The 17,377-nt window shown below is 35.4% G+C and overlaps 3 protein-coding genes across 6 annotated transcripts; 1 reads left to right on the top strand and 2 right to left on the bottom strand.

Annotated features, from left to right (window-relative positions):
- The first annotated feature begins 8,261 nt into the window (after positions 1-8,261).
- Positions 8,262-11,553, top strand: LOC106367596 (formin-like protein 4). Its single transcript, XM_013807403.3, has 2 exons — positions 8,262-10,098; positions 10,189-11,553. Exons 1-2 carry the CDS (start codon positions 9,122-9,124, stop codon positions 11,432-11,434), a joined length of 2,223 nt encoding a protein of 740 aa, XP_013662857.1. The 5' UTR covers positions 8,262-9,121; the 3' UTR covers positions 11,435-11,553.
- Positions 11,554-11,818: 265 nt separating this feature from the next.
- LOC106367597 (protein WVD2-like 7) lies at positions 11,819-14,860 on the bottom strand. 4 transcript variants are annotated; one of them, XM_013807405.3, is made up of 8 exons: positions 14,409-14,860; positions 14,039-14,099; positions 13,208-13,951; positions 12,680-13,120; positions 12,544-12,602; positions 12,330-12,438; positions 12,182-12,238; positions 11,819-12,111 (listed from the first exon to the last, which is right to left on the bottom strand). In XM_013807405.3, exons 2-8 carry the CDS (start codon positions 14,078-14,080, stop codon positions 12,013-12,015), a joined length of 1,551 nt encoding a protein of 516 aa, XP_013662859.1. In that variant the 5' UTR covers positions 14,081-14,099; positions 14,409-14,860; the 3' UTR covers positions 11,819-12,012. The 4 variants fall into 4 exon arrangements, with proteins under 4 accessions (XP_013662859.1, XP_013662858.1, XP_022546730.1 ...); XM_013807404.3 differs by having other exon boundaries at positions 11,819-12,114; positions 14,409-14,833; XM_022691009.2 differs by having other exon boundaries at positions 11,819-12,114; positions 14,478-14,729.
- A 390-nt stretch (positions 14,861-15,250) lies between these two features.
- LOC106367598 (probable galacturonosyltransferase-like 8) lies at positions 15,251-16,886 on the bottom strand. Its single transcript, XM_013807407.3, has one exon. It carries the CDS (start codon positions 16,635-16,637, stop codon positions 15,489-15,491), a length of 1,149 nt encoding a protein of 382 aa, XP_013662861.1. The 5' UTR covers positions 16,638-16,886; the 3' UTR covers positions 15,251-15,488.
- Between the last annotated feature and the right edge of the window lie 491 nt (positions 16,887-17,377).

Here is a 17,377-nt window from a genome sequence, read left to right as displayed (position 1 = left end):
GGAGTTGACAACATAAATTACTTACAATGTTTAAGTTTGATATCACCTTCTGGTAAAAAATTAAGTCTGACTTTGGATAGTGAGTACCGATATCAATATCACAAAGACACAAATTACTATATTCTGCTACGTGACATAATCTGTATTTTGGAAATTTTGCCACTAATAACATGACTAATGGGGATACAAAGCTATTGATAATTCGAGTTTAGATTTCAATATAACTAATCCACAAGTCATGGATTAGATATGTACGTGTGGGTAATTTATCCCAAGATTTTAAAGAGATAAAACACAGTTTCAAATTTTAAAATCTTGTTCAATGAGATTAATAATCTGTATAGCTAGAGAAGACTCTCCTATTATTCTTACTAGTATATTTTCAAAAACTATGCAAGTACTTTAAACGTCCAAAGATTAGCATTCATTTATAAAACTGCTTATATCCACAATGTTTTTTTTCATACCAAAAAGTCATTTTAAGAATATATGAACTTAAATAAAAAGAAATCAATCAATATAGGTTTGGAGGACGAGGACGAGAAATCGATGAGTCGGATCTTCTGCTTCCGTTGCTATAGCAACAAAAATATATATGTCCACTGGTCTTCGAAGACTTCTTGGAACCCATCAAAATTCTGTATCTTTAACCGATCTATTCAGTGATGGATTACATCCACCAAGTTTTCACTGTCTCCTTCAAAGATTACCTCTCTATAGACTTCAATTCTTATGCATTGAAATAAGTAGCACCAGCTGGAGTATATGTTACTCCCTCCGTTCCTTAAAGATAAATATTCTAGAAAAAAAATTTATTTCTAAAAGATTCATTTTTTACATTTTCAATGCATGTTTTATTAATTAATTGCAAAATTTAAAAATTTTAATTTCACTAATTGATTTTTTATTGGCTTAAAATTGTGGAAAGAAGATAAACACAAAAAATTATGTAAATTTAATGTGTTTTATTATAATGTGTAAAAAAACTAGAATATGGTTCTTTTAGGAACATAGTGAATATATTATATGCGACATTTTAAAAAATCGTGTAAGAAAAATTCAAATCCGGTCCTATTTCTAAAGATTGAACGTGTTTAATGAAATTTAAAAGATAACACTAATGATATACATTTATACGTTCTGAATCGCAAGTGTCGACTCCTTTGTTTTGTTGTTCAAACCAGCCCAGGAGAAAGTAAAGTACAAAGCTGACCACTGAAACTCAAAACCAAGTGAAAATCTAAAGGACGTCCACAGGTTCAAGTCATTCTTTCTTATCTCATGGACAACCTATTTCTTCTTTGTTGGGCTTAATTCTCTAATATGGGTTAACAAAATAAAAAACAAGTCTGTGTATATATTCAACTCTCTCTTTTATCTCTCCTTCTCTATTTAGACGCATGCGACCGAAAATAGGTCAGACACACTGATAAGTGAAAACACAAGAGTACGGTGCATATTTTGAGAGCAACGTTTAAGTGGAATGTGGTAATTCGTGGAATAATACCAGGGCCATATCTGAAAATTTTGGGGCCTTAAACATTTATTAAGAACATTTCTAATTTTTTTTCATGAATATGGAATAAACAGATATATTTAAGAACATGAAAAGAGTACAGTACTACTACATAAAACCCACAAATACAATTCGGAAATATGAAACTTTATGCTTCAATTGTACAAAAGAAATTAGAAGCAAATATTATTTATTATTTCATTGTGAAATCTGACTTTAGAATCTCTATATATTATAATTTACACACGTGATAAGTCATAAATCCAAAATAGCAATTAAGGTTATGAATGGAAACAATGTAATCTCGGAATTCAGTGCAGATTTGTGAAAAACGCATTTAAGACACCAATCAAACATTTTGCTTAAATAAAGGCGTTTCTAAAAGTAAAGTAACATTAAATATGCAACAGGAGTAAAAAATGGCAGCTGTTAGTAGACCATAGTCCAATAACGCATAACAATCTATACCCAGCGTTTTTGGCAATTCAGCACTGGTTACTGTTTAAAAAAAGTTAATTTTAATAATATAAAATACCCACGTTGGCAGATGTAAATATACCCATTGTACATCATATTTTAAGATATTTTTTTATAATTATAACAAAAACAAAAAAAATCTTTATTTTGAAAACTAAATAGACTAAATTAAAATTACTTTAACTAAATGGTTAATTAATACATAAAAATTAAACTAAAATAAAATAATTTGATTTCATAAAATGAAAATAAGATAATAGTATTAATACTAATCTAGTTATTATGTTTATTAAATATTAATAAAATATATTTAGTTATAATTGTATCACTTTAATTTAAAAATAGATATATATATATGTATATATTATATATTTATAAAAATTATAGTACAATAACAAGTAAACTTAACCGAAACCAAATTGAGTTTTTAGATTAAAGAGTTCTCCTTCTTTGTTATATAAATTTGAATTTTTATTTCAAACAATTTTTAATATCTCATTTTTTTCAAAAGTATTATATATATATATATTTATATAAAAAAATGATTTTTTTGTTTCAAATAAAATGTAATATCTAAAACTATATTAAATATATTATGACATCATCACTAGACAACTAAACATAATTTTTAATTGTATTGGTAAATTTATTTAACATTATTTCTTACATCATAACCGTATTACTTTTATCAAAACCGCACTACTTTTTTTTATCGATTCCGCACTTATTCCGCAAACCGCACGAACCGCAGTTGGACCGTACCTCACTTAAAATCTGCACCGCTTATATTATCAAAACCGCGGTTACCATTCAGACTCTAAGGTAGTGATTGGCGACCGTGTGCGGTGCGTATTGTGAAGCGTTATTTTAAAAAACGCACATGCCACACCAATCACAAAATAAACGAAAAGCATTTGCGTTTTTGTTAGGAACATGATGAAATACGCACATGGAGTTGTAGGCATGTAAAATAGTTCATTCTACAAAATACCGCACTTGAAATTTTAGGTGTGTGATAAGCAGCGGATTTTCCAATAACACACTACACATTGACACTTGAAATTTTAGGTGTGTAGTTTTGTAAAAATAATTTCTCTAAAACTAATAAAAATAAAAGTAACAAAAGATAACTATAAAAACTATAAGTGATTATTTATAAACATTTTTAAAAATAAATTTAATGTTTGTACATCTTTTTATTTGTTTTCGGCTTGTGTTAAAAACCGTATTCGGATAAACCCTTTAAATTATTAAAAAGAGGTCAAACTCAATAAATTTAGTGACAATGTTCAAAACTAAAATTAATTGAATTACATGATTTAAAATAATAATTATTTTATTTTTAATATTTATATATCAAAATTGTAAAATATTTATATTTATTTATATTTGTTGATATATTTATTTTGCATTGTTTTTGTCAATAATATATAATTTTTTCTACAAAAATTGCTTTATTTTTTGATCAAAACCGCACTATATTTTCTATCAAATCCGCACTACTTTTTCTATCAAATCCACACCGTAAACCGCATGAACATCAGTTGGACCGTACCGTACATTAATTCTGCACCGCACATTAATTCTGCACCGCTTATATTATCAAAAGTGCGGTTACCATTCGAATCCTAAGAAAAATAAAACATTTTGCTATTTGGAAAGCTTTTTGATTTGTCATGCATATACGAGACCAAATTTGGGCTTTAAGTTCAAATTTTATAATGAGATTATTAAGGTAGTGATTGGTGAATATGTGACAGCGGAATTCAAAGCGGTTTTCTGAAAACCACAGTTCAGTTACCAATCATGTTTTTTGTTTTCTGATGTGCGATATTAGGAGAGAGACAAGTCAAAACCGCACTTCTCTAAAATGCACTATAAAATGTTGATACGCACATGAAAAATACAAGGAAGGCAATATCATGCGGTTTTGTTCAATTACGCAACAGTGTCTAGCTTTTTCAACAAAATCATTTATTTGCAATACAATATATTATGTGGATACTAATATTATACTTCATTTACTAATAAGTTATCCCCTTCTAATGTACTTAATTTATAGAAAAAGTTTACCTTATTAGTGTTAATCTATCTTAATTATAATATAATCAGTTTATAAACCATTATTTTAATTTTCATATCATAATAAGATAATATAATAATAAAAAAAAGATAATGTAATAACATCATATTTCTTTATGTTTTTTTTTCTTCTTTTGAAATTTTTTTCCATTACATTATGATTTGCTATTATTCTATTAGTTTTAAAATAAACTGTAGATATCAAACTGTTTTTATTAGTTGATATAATTATATGAGAAAATACCTAACATAGTTTGTGTACCCTCTCACATCTAAAATAACATTACCAAACCTATAACTAAATAGATACCAAATATCTTAAATATAATATATATTATAAAATGAATATTAGTTATGTTTAATTTTGTAATAACTAAATATTTAATAAGTATAATTTGTAAAATAAATATTTTATACGGTCTTCAAAGTTACCCAAAAAGTATTTAAAATAAAATCATCAATAATGTTTTATTGTATTTTACTTAATTATATATATATATACAAATGTAAAATTTTATTTCAAATAAATTTTGGTATTTAAAATTTCTGTTAATAAAGAAAACTTATAGTCGATAATATTTTTTTTTGTATTTATATTTTTTTAATATATATGTAATTTAAATTTTTAATTCAGATGAATTTTGGTATTAAAATTTTCTAAATAAGAAAAAAAAATTACATCAGTAAATAGAGCATTTTAACTTTAAATTATACTTGATTTCATTGATATTTTTGTTTAACATTTTTTTTTTTGAATTGTTCAATCCCGCAAACTATACATGTTTACCAATCAACACAATTCCGCACCGCTAATTTTTTTAAACCGCACTTGTCCTGTAAACCGCACGAATCGCAGTTGGACTGTACCGTACTTAAATTCTGTCCCGCTAATATTATCAATTCCGCGATCACCATTCGGACCCTAAGATGCCCCAAAATGTCATCCATGTGTAATGATGAACTTGAGAAGACTAGTCTTAAATTTTGTGTAGATATAAATGTCCATGTTGGACCGTCCTAATCCAAGAAGAATAAACTATTGAAAATGAAATTGAATGAGGAATAAGAGACAGCTTATCATTACTGGAACCTTCCATGACTCTAGTTAGGGTCCTGAAACTTTGCTTCTCATGAACTCCTACTAGATCATGAACGATTTTTCTTTTAAACGACTCAGACCTTTTTTTTTTCGAATCAGACCTTTCAAATGCCTTTAAAAAAAATGTTACCGTTCTTTAAAAAAAATTTCAAGAACATGTTAACTAACATAATATTTTCAAAGAAGAAATCTGCAAAAAGGGAGAAAACTGCTTTATTATATATGAATATTAGATCGAATAGTTGGTATGCTTAAAGCATAGTTTATATTTGACGTAAAACGATATCTTATAGGGAAATTGCACCTATGACGTTCAAATTTTTTATAATTCACAAACTAACAAACAAAAAAAAGTCAAACCGATATTCTATGTATATTCTATAATAATAGCAATTCTATCTTTTCTCTTTCTTCTTCTTACCAGTTGCATTTTTTCTTCCTTTTCTGTTCTTTTTTTTTCATCTAATCACCAATGTTTACAATTTGTGGTTTACTACTTAAATTTGGATTTGTGTCTAATATGTAGAGGTTGTGGGTAGAGTAAGAGTCCTATACTATTTCGATAATTTCATAATTTCACCAATATATACTATACTATTTATTTTGTTTCATTCTATTTGGATTTAGAGTTATATTTGTATTTAAGGTTTATATTTGGGTTTAGGGCTACTGATTAGGGTTAGGGTTTAGTATTTAGTACTCCCTCTGTTCCTTAAAGTATGATGTTTTACAGAATTTTGATGTTCCAATATATAAGATGTTTTCATTTTTCTAGGTAACTTTTACTTTATTAAAAACTGTGTACCCAATCATATTTTAATAATCTATTTTTTAATTGGTTGAATATCATTAGTTTATAGTTTTAATGATACTTTCTACACAAAAAGTAGTTTTTTTAATATATGTGTTTCTACCAAAACATTCTACTATTAGGAACAGAGGGAGTATATGGTATGTGGAGGTTGGGGTAAACATTAACTTCTTACTTGCAATCATAAACATTTCATAATTTCATCAATATATACTATGTACTTTGTTCCGTTCTATTTGAGTTTAGGATTTATATTTGGATTTAGAGTTTATATTTGGGTTTTAGGTTTAGTGAATAAGATTTAAGGTTTAATACTTAAGATTTACTATACTATATTTTTTGTTATGTTCTATTTGGGTTTACGGTTTATATTTTGATTTAAAATTTATATTTGAGTTTAGTGAATAAGGTTTAGGGTTTAGTATTTAGGGGTTGTTGGTGGTATTGGGATATGATTTATTATTTAGGAGTTGAAATGGGGTTTGTGTTCTATATTATTTTGGTGATATGGAATAGAATACTTTAGTTTATTACAATGGATAATTCTAGTTATAATGATTATATTTTATATTTAAAATTAGATTATTACAATGAAAGATTTGTATTGTATAGTTTAATATTACACAATATAATTTAAGAGTACATAATATATCTGAAAATTTTTATATTTGAATTTAGGGTTTAGTGATTAGAATTTAAGGTTTAATATTTTAGAAAGTGGGACTGAGATTGAAGTCATCATTAACTTCTTCCATACAATAATAAACATTCCATACTATTTAGGTTTAGAGGTTATATTTGGGTTTAGGGATTATATTTGAGTTTAGGGTTTATATTTGGATTTAGAGTTTAGTAATTAGGATTTAAGCTTTAATATTTAAGGGTTAGAGGTGAGGTTAGGATAAGGTTTAGTATCTAGAGGTTGTGATAAGAATGATGTCTTGTACTATTTTGGTGATATGGTACAAAACTTTGTGAATCAATATGGTATAGTAATTTGAATGTCAATTTTATTTTATGAACATAACATATAAAATTGTGGGTTATATAAGTTAGTATCGACGTCATTTCTATTTTATTTGTCACCGGTTACTTGTTGTAATAAAGGGTATAACCGAATGGGTTTCACCTTAAATGTTATTAATTTAATTACGTCAAAATCAATGTTATTAATTTAATTACGTCAAAATCATTATACTTGTAATTTTAGCCATTTAGCAAATCAATGTTATATCGCTTACTAAACACAATAAACTATTGCAATATAGTTATATAGTCGCAGTTTGATTTAAAAATCGTGAGAATCAAGAGGGAACAAAAAGTCTGCAATTTTGACTAAGAAGAAGCAGGCCCATCCACTTCGACGAAGAAATCGGATTGTTTGGCTATGCTAGAGTTGACCGGTTGGCCTGTTTCGCGGAAGCAAAGAAAATTGAAACAAATCGGGCCAAGTTTGCAATTTCGTTTTCATAGAAGACTTGTTAAATAACTTTTTTGACCAACATATGAAGTCTTGTAATTTTAATGCGTCAGCTTACACAACTCGTATATGAATGTCTCAGCTCCTGGCCCCGGTATAAGGATGGACAAAATATCTGTAAATTTTAAATCGATATATTTTTCGTTTCAATTTGACCTGAAAATTTTAGATATCCGTAGCTATACGAAACAAACCAAATACTAAAATTCAATATCCGTTAAATACGAAACAAATCACAAATACTAATACTTTTATAAATGGATATCCGATCTGATCCGTTAAGATTCTATATATAAATTATATAGTTTTATATCTCTATATAAGTTTATAATATTTTTATTCACTAAATTAATGATTTAGTTATTAAAAGTATTTAGCTTTTTAAAATAAATTGTAATGTAATATTATTGTTTTATTTTTTTAATTTGTTCATTATCTTTTTTACGGATCGGATCGAATCAGATATTCGGTAAAAATATTGATTTTTCCAAATATCCAGAATACCGAACACACGAAAAATTGCAGATTGAATCAAATAAAAAAAATTAACTATCTGGGTAGAGAAACGCATCACGGATATCCTTAAAATTCCGGATATCTGCTCATGTCCATCCTTAGCCCTGGTAGAAGGCGGAAGCAAATGTCATGACCGGACTCGTCAATGTTAAGTAACTTCCACGAGAATAGTCTTTTCCACGAGGGTGATACCGCGTCCGCGTCGGGCACTAAAGTTAATGAGGGGCCATTACTACGTGTATTAAATACTATATTAATATGAGTTGTTTCGTTTCAGCTTAACAAATAAAAAGAAAATCTAGATGCAAAAAAAAAAAAAAAATCTCTAAGTGCTATGATAATACCTTTTGTTACACACCGACACGTTCATATATTTTCATTTTTTATAAACAAAAAAGATCCCGTTCGTATAGGCATATCTATCATACGTTTTTGGTAGTTTTTTCTTCTGATACGATGCAACGAATTTCGATTTTACTTATACACGACATCGTGGCTTTTATTCTGTCTCCGACTTCTTAAGTTGTTTGATACTCAAAGAATGTTCCGAAGTTTCCCAAGCGTACTTGACCTTTTTTCCTTTAAATAGTGATTCCATTTTATTTGTTTAAAATAAAATTAAAAATGATTGGGACAATGAGTAAATAAAGCTAAAATATTTTGTCAATAAACCCAAATATCTAATAATTGCTATGTTATTTCAAAAACAAAAATTCAAATAAAAGAGATCAAGAAGACCGAGCACTCGTTCAGACCAAGTCAAACTCAAAAACAAGGTCAACCTCACCAACCAAAACCCTCGCTCACGACACAACAAGACTTACACTGAGTCTTCTGAAAGAAAATTTTGAGAATCGATGAAAAATGACCAAAACATCCTTGTATTACTACACATTTATTTCACACTCAAGGGTATGTTCGTCATGTAAACACATTCCAATTCCTTAATAGAGAACAGATCAACTACGCTGCTTCTTGCAGACGATAACGTCAACAACACCTTACCAAACAAACCCCCAAAAGTCTCAAAGACATCTCAAAACCCACAGAGAACAAAAAAAAACAAGATCGATAACAAAAAGACGTTACCTTTCATTGATCTCAGTTCTCTGCAAATGAGTTAATCCTCCATAGGCTGCCATGTTGAAGCAGCCATGGCCACCGCTTCGTCTCCTTCCTCATCTAACCCTAACTTTCCTCTCCTCGATTCTCCTCCTCCTCCCTCATCATTCCTTTTCTCAATCAGATTCTCCCCAAAACATCGAAACCTTCTTCCCAAATGAAACCCTCACCGCTCCGCCTCCATCGCCGCAGCAAAACCCTCAATCACCACCACCATCATCATCGGACAGAGAAAAGATCACGAGGGCTATACTCATAACGGCTGCAAGCACCTTACTCGTAGCAGCCGTGTTCTTCCTCTTCGTCCATATTTACACCGTGCGGAGACGAAGACGGAGAGACAGAGTCATTAACGTCGCGAACACGCTCCCTCCGGCTCCTCCGCTTGCGGAGGCGGCGTTAGCTCGCGAGGGGTTCACGAGATTCGGAGGAAACGTCAAAGGTTTGATCTTGGATGAGAATGGTCTCGATGTGTTGTATTGGAGAAAGTCTCAGAGTAGTCAGAGAGGCAACAAAAGCGGAAGCTTTCGGAAAGAGATCGTTCACGGAGACGACGACGACCAAGAGAAGAATGTGATTTATTCCAAGAACAAGAAGAAGTCGGAGATGCCTCTTCTCAGAGGAAGATCCTCCACTTCTCACAGTGTAGTCCACAACCATCCTCCTCCTCCGGTAAAGTCAGAGTCTTTCGAGTTTGCTAAACCGGATCCTCCACCTCCTCCGCCGCCTCCAGTTAACCAAACAGCACCAGCACCTCCTCCTCCTCCTCCTCCCTCTAGGTCTAACGGTCCTTCTCCGGCTCCGCCACCACCTCCACCGTTGAAGAAGACGGCAGCTCTGTCAAAACCACCGCCGGCTCCTAGAGGATCATCTTCAGGGGAAGGCTCAAGCTCAGACAATGGTCAGGTCAAGCTGAAGCCTCTTCATTGGGATAAAGTCAACCCTGACTCAGACCATTCCATGGTTTGGGACAAAATCGACCGTGGCTCATTCAGGTAATGTAACGTAGCCCCCAAGCAACTTCCATCCTTTAGGGCTTTTTACAAACCCTAACGTTTTCCAATTTTGTTTTTTTTTTTCCTCAGCTTCGATGCTGATCTAATGGAAGCTCTCTTCGGCTACGTAGCCGTGGGAAAGAAGTCACCGGATCACGAGAAGCCTAGCTCAACCACTCCTTCACAGATCTTCATCCTCGACCCGAGAAAGTCACAGAACACAGCCATCGTGCTCAAGTCCTTAGGTATGACACGTGACGAGCTAGTCGAATCGTTAATGGAAGGAAACGACTTCCATCCCGACACACTCGAGAGGCTTGCGAGGATAGCTCCAACGCAAGAAGAACAATCAGCGATCCTCCAGTTCGACGGCGACACCACAAAGCTAGCCGACGCTGAGTCCTTCCTGTTCCATCTCCTCAAAGCGGTTCCCAGCGCGTTCACTAGACTCAACGCGTTGCTCTTCAGAGCTAACTACTACCCAGAGATTGCTAACCATAGTAACTCTCTCAAGACGTTAGACGCTGCTTGTACGGAGCTGAGGTCGCGTGGCTTGTTCGTCAAGCTTCTCGAAGCGATACTTAAATCCGGAAACAGGATGAATGCGGGAACAGCTAGAGGAGACGCTCAAGCTTTCAACCTCACGGCATTACTAAAACTCTCTGATGTGAAGAGTGTTGACGGGAGAACGACGCTGCTCAACTTCGTGGTGGAAGAGGTGGTTAGGTCAGAAGGGAAGCGGTGTTTGATTAACAGAAGGAGCTTAAGCAGAACCAGTAGCAGTTCCATCTCCGAGGTTATATCGAAAGAGGAGCAAGAGAAGGAGTATCTTCGACTCGGTTTACCTGTTGTCGGAGGGCTAAGCTCTGAGTTCGCAAACGTTAAGAAAGGTGCAAGTATAGATTACGACACGGTCTCCGCGACTTGCTTGGTTCTCACGTCAAGAGCTAAAGAAGCGAGACGAGTGTTGTCACAATGCGGAGGAGACAACAGGTTTGTCGAGAAGATGGTTGAGTTTCTCGACGCGGCCGAGGAAGAGGTGAAGGTGGCTAGGGAAGAAGAGAAGAAAGTGATGGAGCTTGTGAAGAGGACAACGGAGTATTACCAAGCGGGAGGGCCTGCGAAGGGGAAGAACCTACTTCATTTATTTGTTATCGTTAGAGATTTTCTTGCGATGGTTGATAAAGTATGCGTAGAGATCGCGAGGAACTTGCAGAGGAGAACAACGGGAAGTCCTCAGCAGCAGAGGAACGCTGTTAAGTTTCCTGTTTTGCCTCCGAATTTTATGTCGGATAGGTCGAGAAGTGATTCTGGTGGATCAGATTCCGATATGTGAATGCCTGAGATTTGTTTGGTTTTGTATATAATAGAATCAATTTGGGTTTTGATTATGTTTTCTTTTGCATGAAAAAGTTTTTGAAGTGTTGATAATATTAGTAGCATAGAGTTTTTACATTGCTCATCAGTGAGACAGCCTAAAGAAACTAGGCTTGCTCTGTTTACATGTAGTTATGAACAATGTTGGCTCAGTTTCCTCACAATTTGCTTGGCATTTATAAAAGATCAAACCAAAGATGGTTGACTCTCATCCTAAGACACTGCAGGACTTAAAATTCTAAGTAATAGGTTCTAGAATTATTGAGATTGATTTGATTCTAAATGATTTGATTTGGTTCAAGATTGCTCATACTGAGATAAATGACATAATACACATAGTCTATACACATGCACATGAATGTAAATTATAACTATTCATTCATCCCCTCAGGGATATTAACATTAAGGCTTATTACATGCTACTAGAGACTTCTCTATATAACAAAAAAAAAATCATTCTCTTCACCTCAAAGACTAATGGAACAAACAACATTGGTGGCAAGTATCTCACACTAAATAGGAAGTAGGATATAGCTATCATAACATTTTGTCTGAAGAGACTTTTGGTAAGGTACGTACTGGTTTTGCTTTCGGATTCATAGACTCCTTCCGGGTCTTGGCATCAACCACTCCAGCCTGCTAAACACACACCAAAAGTAATGAGACCATAATATATGTTACTGGATTTTGAAAAGTGAATGCAAACCTTTGGGCTCTTCTGCAAGCGTGTCTTCTCTACAGGTCTTGCACCAGATTTGGAAAGCTGAACACAGTGAAGAAAGCATTAGCCCAAGCTGACAGATGTTGTCAGAGTAAGCCTCATGCGTAGTTTGATCATGAGAGAGAGATGTTACCTCTTTTTGTTGTTTCTCAGCTGTGACATTGCTTTTCAACCCACGAGACGCAGAAAAACCATGAGCGCTTGTACTAATTCTCTTCTCCATGACACTTGCTTTTGCAGGCCTGTTTTCAGGACAAGAACATAACTTTAGGACTCAAACATCATAATGATAAGTTTCAGTAACCTAAGCAAGAAACCACTAGTCCCGTGAGTGTGTATATATATACCTGGCGTTATCCTTCTGCCGTGTAGCTACTGATGGAATACTTGTTGACTTTGCAGGATTCTGATATTTAAGCAGCTGATCAGTGGATAATCCTTAATAAATTGTGAAATGAAAAACATTAGTAAATACAGACATACCTGTTTTAGAGCTGGCTTGTGCTCGTTGACAGAAGCATCGAGGTCATAACTCTTTTGAAATGACTTAAACGCACGTTTGACAATGTCTTTATCTCCCATACGCTCCATAATCAATGACTTTCTAGTGCTTGTAAGAGCAGTAGGATCAGAGGCAGATGGACCAAGAGTCATAGACATATGCAATGACTTTGGAGCGGTTTGTTTGTTTCTCAGTAGAGACGAGGCCTTCTCCTTCTTTACAGAAGACTGGGATGTAGACAGTGAAGGTAATTTTGAAGCTGGCTTGTACACTCTTGGAGTTGAAAACCCTGGTGGGGCTTTTGAGATAGGTGCTGCTGGTTTCTTTGTTGGTTTTATCATGTTCTTGACCTCCTTGCTTGGTGGAGTTTTCTTACTTGTTACAATCTTGTTAGTTGTCGGTTTTGTCCTCACCTGCTCAGGCTGGAGAGACAAGAAAGCAATGAAGACATTAGAAGGAAGCTCTCTGTGTTTCAACACATCCGAAGAAAAGAAGACAAGAAAGGTTACCTTGGGAGAGCTTCTTGTACGATTGACCCCCACGTTTCCACCCTTCTTGATTAGTTTTTGCGTTTTCTCTTTCTCCATCTCCTTCTTTGGCGTTTCATCCGTCTTGCCAGTAGTATCATTTGACAGAACAGTCTCGCTCACGTCTTCTCTTACCTCTTCCTCTTCTTTCTCATCTATTTGTAATACCTCTTCTGGTTTCTCCTGCATATGGACGACCACTTCTGGTTTCTCCTCCACGAGAGCAAACTCTTTTGGCTTCTCCAATCTTGGACTATCCACACTGTTCTTGACTTCTTCTTTCACCTCATCAACCGAGCTTTGACATTCCTTGACAACGATAGTTTCTTCATTCAGCTCCTTCACTTCAGCAGCAACGTCAGTCACATGCTTATCTTCTTCAGTATCAACCACAGACTCTGTCACTGACCCGCCTTCCGTGCTCCCCTGATCTGTAACGACCGATCTAAAAGAAGCGTTCTTGTTGTCCATTAGTTTCTCCTGATCCATGATCTCAGCTTTCCTCTCAGCGATCTTCTTGTAATGAGCTTCGAAGTAAGCCTTCTTTTGAGCTACAGACCCTGGAGTAGCGCACTTTCCAACTTCCTCCAAGTACTTGTTTGGAGAGAAAGCTGAGAACTTCTCCCATGAAAGTGAGTCATTCTCAAACCTTCCAAATGAAACCGAGACTTGCAGGGTTGGGCTCGATGAAGCCCCCGGTTTATCCTCCATCATGCCATAAAAGCCCTGAAAAATCAAGAATCCATATGAGAAAATAAACAATCTTGTCAAGAACTTGGAAGATCTCTAGAAAACTAGAGACAATAATAATACCTTATCGTCGATATTGGCAACACCAACTTGCATATCCCCCATTAATGCTCACCACAAAAACCTTTATATTCACACAAAGACAAAATCAACAAGATTTGTATTAACCCCCATAGCCATTTCATTTTTTTTTTAAGTAAAGAGGGATCTATTTGCTACTTTCACTTTCTTGTAAACTCTTTAATACAATACAAAAACCCTCTTGGTGAGTAAAGCTCAGATTCTTGTGGAGAAGTGTACTTAAATGATTGAAATAATTGAAGAAACAAAGAAAGACCACCAAATCTTCTTCATCAATGATTGAAAGTACTCAAATCTCACTTTAAAGGAGAGAGAATCTATAAACAAATTTAGATCTACTAACAAATCTTACCAGAAGAAAAAAAAAAGTGAAGATAACCCACAAAACAAGATTGTTGTTAGCTCCCAATGATGATCCCACCTTTTTCAGATTTCTGCTTCTAGTGGACACACACACACACACCCACAAAAGTTGAACACACAGTTTGTCTAAAAGTAAAACACCAATGTTTTTTCAAAGCAGAAGAAGACTTTGACGAAAAGAGAAAAAGGAAGACCTTTCAAAGATTGAATTATTAAATAACTTTTATCACTCAACTGAAAAGAATCTTAAATGCTGCAGATTTAACAAGAGAGAGAGTGGTGAAAAGCAAAAGGAAGAAGAAGAAGAGATGAGAGACTAGAAGAGTCAGATCGGCAATGAAGACAAGAGTCGGTGGGACCAGTGATTGAAATAATTAAAAAAAAGTAACGTGGAAGTGATAACTTCAAGGGCGCGATCTAGATAGAGATCAGAGGCAATGAACACTGTACTACTTAAGTATCTACTAGTTACGAGTTTTTTCCTTTTTAATCACCAAATTAATTTAAGACAATATTTAATGCTTGCCTCCTTTTCTCAGGACACCTGTGAACTTGCCGGGACCACATAGATTCATTTCTTCTCAAGGTCATCGGTGAACTACCAACGAAAAAGTTATGGACACAGCAAAACGTATTTGGGCTTCACAATACAGCCCAGCCCATTAATAATCCCATAACAATGTTGTGTGTTGTCTATCGTCATGTATACTACTACTTTGAAATGGTTTTCTAAACGAGAACAAACATATATGATCACTGGCCAGGTTTATTAACATTGCAAGAAAACTTGAAAGACATAGTGAAATGTCAAAACCTAAGTAAGATTCTCAATCCTTAAACGCCATTAAATGTCATGAATGGAAAATCTCAAGAGGCACTTCACGATGAGTTTTTATAAGGGAACAAGAAAATGAGAAAAGAATCTCCATCAATGGCTTCCATAGCCTCTATATATCTCTCTCTCTCTCCCTCTCTAACTCGGTTTATACACCAGAAAATCAAAGAATCACCTGAACAAATGTATTGTAGAATCTGTAACACAAAAATAATGCAACATTTCTTTAACCTCTCACAAAAAGCTTGAATCATCAGCCAACTCCGACAAAGAAGCAAACCCGAGCAGAGACTGATCTTTAGCTCTCTCAATCTTATGCTTATTATAGAGATCATATGGCTCCCAAAGACGATCCAACGGACAAGACCTCTTCTCATCAAGTCTCACCCATGGCTTCCCTTTACCACTCCAATGCAGCAAACTCACAGGACCAGGATGTAAAGACCGACAGCTTCCTCGTAGGTTGTCTCCTCCAAGACCGTGCTGGTTCCACCTATGATCAATAGCCTCCACATTCCCTCCGAACACAAGCAGAAACGGCGGCAAAGAACCCAAATCGTAGATTCTCTTTTTCTTCTGCAACAGCATCCATTTCTCCAGCTTCTCCCTGTAGTTCCCTTCTCTCCATCTAACCATGTCCATCACCATCACTCCCGTGTTGAAATAGCAAGGCGTCCGACCCGAGATTTGACCCGGTAAAGCCGGGTCCGACCAGAAGTTGGAAGTGAAGTACTGCGTGAAGTTCGCATGGCAATACTCCGGAGCCCCGATGACACGCGTCCCGGTCAACCTCGTGTTCCAGAGCTTGGTGATGTCGTCGACAACGATCACGTCCGAGTCGAGGTAGATGACTCGGTCAACGCTCCGGTCGAGAATGTCTCCGAGGTAGTTCCGGGCGTAGTTCAACGGATTCTCGAGAGCCTGTCTGATCGAAGTCGATATCAGGTTGATCACCGTGTCTTCCCGGAAGATGTAGACTTTGAAGCTCAGCGACGGGAAGGTCGACCGGACGAGTTGACTCAGCACGCGCGGGCTCGCCGAGTCGAACTCGGCGGCGATGAAGTGGAAGAAGACGTTCTCGGGACACGACGCGTGGCGGAGAACGGAGTGGACTGCGGCGAGTGAGCCGCGGAGGTACTCTGAGTCCAGAGTCATCGCAATGTGGACGAGAGAGGGATCGAAGCTCTCTCTGTTGGCTGACGACGACGACGCGCACTCCTTGCCGTTTCTGTACTCCGGAGCCTCCATGAACGGACCAAGCTTGCTAAACTCATTTCTTCCGTTGGTCGTGATCCTCCCCGGACCAGTCCGTATTCCGGCGGCAAACGGTGGTAGAACAACCAAACACAAGACCGCCGCTAAAACGACGGCGTTTGACAGCATTGTGAGAAAGAAGAAGAAGAAAACGCGTTTTAGTTCAAAGCTAGTGAAAAAGAAAGATTTGAGCTTTTATTTTGGGTAAATAAAGAAAATATATCAAGAATGTTGTTTTTGTTTTTGTCTCTCCACAGAGATGGAGAGATAAGGGAAGAGGAGGAAGGAGAAGAAACATTGATTATAAAAGGCATGTATGACTTTAGATTCTCATGATTTGGTTTCCTTGTTTGGGTGATTGAAATTAACTCTCCATAAAAAGCGCGTGAGACCGCAATGAGGTCAATCCCTAAACTTAAATTACCCATATTAACGAAAAGCTTAAAAACAAGATTTCGGTGTGAGTGGGCTTGGGTTCGTCTACGGGAGGGTGTATCGTAAGATTCACAAGAACAACAACGAAAGGTTGGTTTTGGAAACTAGTCTTGACTCTTGACCCATTAAGGCGGTGCCAGCTATGAAGGTCGAGGGAAACAGCTGGACGATGCGTTTTTGTTAGATGGGTCCAGTGGACCATATCGGAGAATGGACGGATGAGATTATAAGATGGGAAGTTGAGTGAACTCAACTTGTCACGTGCTCTGCACACATATTTGCTGGTAATAATTCTTATGTCTGCAAATAAATGCTGGTTTGCCAATTGAAATAAGAATAAATCTCTTTTTATTTTGTAAAAAAAATATATTAGAATTTCGTACTGGCAAGCAATACCTCAGAAAATATATCCCTCGAATGTTTTTAGGGGAAAG

This window comes from Brassica napus, chromosome A9 (assembly GCF_020379485.1).
Source record: "Brassica napus cultivar Da-Ae chromosome A9, Da-Ae, whole genome shotgun sequence".
NCBI classification, from domain to species: domain Eukaryota; kingdom Viridiplantae; phylum Streptophyta; class Magnoliopsida; order Brassicales; family Brassicaceae; genus Brassica; species Brassica napus.
Note: the sequence above shows the minus strand (reverse complement) of the source record. Positions and strands in the feature narration are given on the sequence as shown.